The sequence below is a fragment of the Pollachius pollachius genome (assembly GCF_949987615.1).
Source record: "Pollachius pollachius genome assembly, chromosome: 3".
Lineage (NCBI taxonomy): Eukaryota > Metazoa > Chordata > Actinopteri > Gadiformes > Gadidae > Pollachius > Pollachius pollachius.
In genome coordinates this window covers 766705-769199 of record NC_136936.1, presented here as the reverse complement: position 1 = coordinate 769199, position 2495 = coordinate 766705, and the positions used below count along the sequence as shown (strand labels likewise).

The 2495-nt window shown below is 55.7% G+C and overlaps 1 protein-coding gene across 1 annotated transcript in view; it reads left to right on the top strand.

Moving 5' to 3' along the window:
• Positions 1–1186: 1186 nt before the first annotated feature.
• prkd2 (protein kinase D2) overlaps positions 1187–2495 on the top strand; it is a 38188-nt gene continuing 36879 nt past the window's right edge. Inside the window, 1 exon segment of the mRNA XM_079731516.1 lies at positions 1187–2338. Within this exon segment, the coding sequence (XP_079587642.1) occupies positions 2006–2338 (333 nt within the window). The 5' untranslated portion in view covers positions 1187–2005.

Genomic DNA, 2495 nt, shown 5'->3' with positions numbered 1-2495 from the left:
AGAGTATCAGTTCTCCACAGTGTAGAGAGCAGGGAGGTGTTACACATTCAGCTCACTACGAGAACAGAGGCTAGGGCTAGCCTCCATGCTACTAGAACAGTTCTAGTAGCATGGAGGCTAACCCTAGCCTCTGTTCTAGTAGCATGGAGGCTAACCCTAGCCTCTGTAGTAGTAGCATGGAGGCTAACCCTAGCCTCTGTTCTAGTAGCTTGGAGGCTTACCCTAGCCTCTGTGCTACATAGCACGGCGTTTAACCCCGGCCTCAATACAGAGACTAACTTATTTCTTGAGATAAATAAATATACACGTATTATTATTATAAGAAGTGGTTTTAGTGGGACTATGTGTATTTGCATGGAGCTGAAGGTTAAACACATGTGGCTTGGATCTGGGATGTGTTATTATGAGACATCATGCAGCTCATTGGATACTGCTGGTCCCTTCCGCCGCAGTACCGCCGTCGGCCTGCAGAGGGCGGGCGTGTCCACGCGCTCCGTGTTCCCCGTGTGTGAGATACAGGAACGGCAGGGGCCACTTCATTATCCGCCCGACGCAGCGTTTCGTAAGGAGTTTATTGTAAACATACGAACTATGAAATAAGGACGTTGGATTAATTAGACAGCAGAGGGAACAAGTGTCTCATTCTTTAGTAAGTTCTGTTTTGTTACCGAGGCGCCACCACACGTGTCTATCATAAAGCTGCATGTGTATGTATTGCCTTTGTTTGATTAAGAGTTGTAACTTGTGTGTCGACTTATCCGCGGTGGTTATTGCGCGGCTAAATAAGAGGGTGGCGCAAGAGAAGACTGACAGGAAAAACATTTCCTTGACAATGGAGAGCGGCCGTAGTCAGGGCCGTGTAAGAGGAGATGGGTTACCTAAGCTCCGACTAACCCCCCATTACTAACCCCCATCACTAACCCCGTCCTCTCCGCCTCCAGCAGAAAGGGAGGATCGGAGCATTGTGGAAGGAGACCGGTTAAGCAAAGGGAGCATTTGTGATATCACTTGTCCCACCGCCTATTGGCTTCACCGGCTGTCAGTCAAGCCACTTCCTTGTTTGCTGTAGAAAGTTCACAGATGAGGAATCAGGAAAGCGGGTCTGGGGGCGGGGCCGGGGGCGGGGCCAGGGCGGTGTTCTCTCTGCTCTGCTCAGAAAACATTCAACCGAGGCTGAAACTGAAACAGGCAACACTTTGTAAATAGTAAAGCTCAGTAGTCTCTCCTGCTTGCACCGTTTCCTGCCCAGGAGGCCATTTTGAGCTCAGCCTGGAGAGGAGGACAGACTATGTACTTCAGCTGAGGGGAGGGTGGACTTTCTCCCCTGCAGAGCAACTTGTTGGAGGAGGAGGAGGAGGAGGAGGAGGAGGAAGGAGGGGGCGGAGAGGAGGGAAAGGAAAACGAGGAGGAGGTACAATTCCCCTCCTCACCGTGCCTTTTTACGACTTTTTCCCGCACACTGCTCGCGCTTGTTAGGCCAGGACAATGAGCTCCAACGTCTGAGGACAGGCTGCCAACCGCAGGGGTGAGACAGAGAGAGAGGGAGACAGAGAGAGCTGGAGACAGAGGGAGGGAGACAGAGAGAGAGGGAGACAGAGAGAGGAAGACAGAGAGAGAGGGAGACAGAGAGAGAGGGAGACAGAGGGAGAGGGAGACAGAGAGAGGGAGACAGAGAGAGAGGGAGACAGAGAGAGAGGGAGACAGAGGGAGAGGGAGACAGAGAGAGGGAGACAGAGAGAGAGGGAGACAGAGAGAGAGGGAGACAGAGAGAGAGGGAGACAGAGGGAGGGAGACAGAGAGAGAGCCACTGTTTCCTGTACAGGATCTGTTCCTTCACGTACCGGGCGGGGGTTAGAACAGGGGGACTCACAGGACCAGGACCAGGACCAGTACCAGGACCAGGACCAGGACCAGGACCAGGACCAGGACCAGGACCAGGACCAGGCCCTTACGGCTGCATGCTGTGAGCCCCCTACAGAAGGCGGTGTTAGTGGACCGGGGCGCCATGGCCAACGTAAGCCCCTGCTTGTCCCCGGGGCCCGCCGCCCAGGTCTTTTTCCCGCCCAGGGGCCCCTCTCCCCCCGGGTCGGAGGTCATGCAGCATGGGGTCCCCATGTCCGTACCGTCCACGCCCACCACGGGGGGGCTGCCCCCCATGGACCTGGGGCTGGTGATGGGGGCGGGCCCCGGGGGGGCCACGATGCCCCCGGGGCCCCCCGTCCCCACCGGGATCTCCTTCATCATCCAGATCGGTCTGACCAGAGAGTCGGTGCTGCTTCCCCAGGCCGCCGACCTGGCCTACGTCAAGCAGATGGCCTGCTCCATCGTGGACACCAAGGTGAGGACGGGGGGGTGTGACTCTGGTGTGTGTGTGTGTGTGTGTGCCAGTGGGTCTGTGTGTGTGTGCGACTGTGTTTTAGTCTGTGTGTGCCAGGGGTTTGAGTGAGTGCAAGTGTTTGTGTTTGTTTATGTGCGTGCGCATGGAAGCCGTGTAA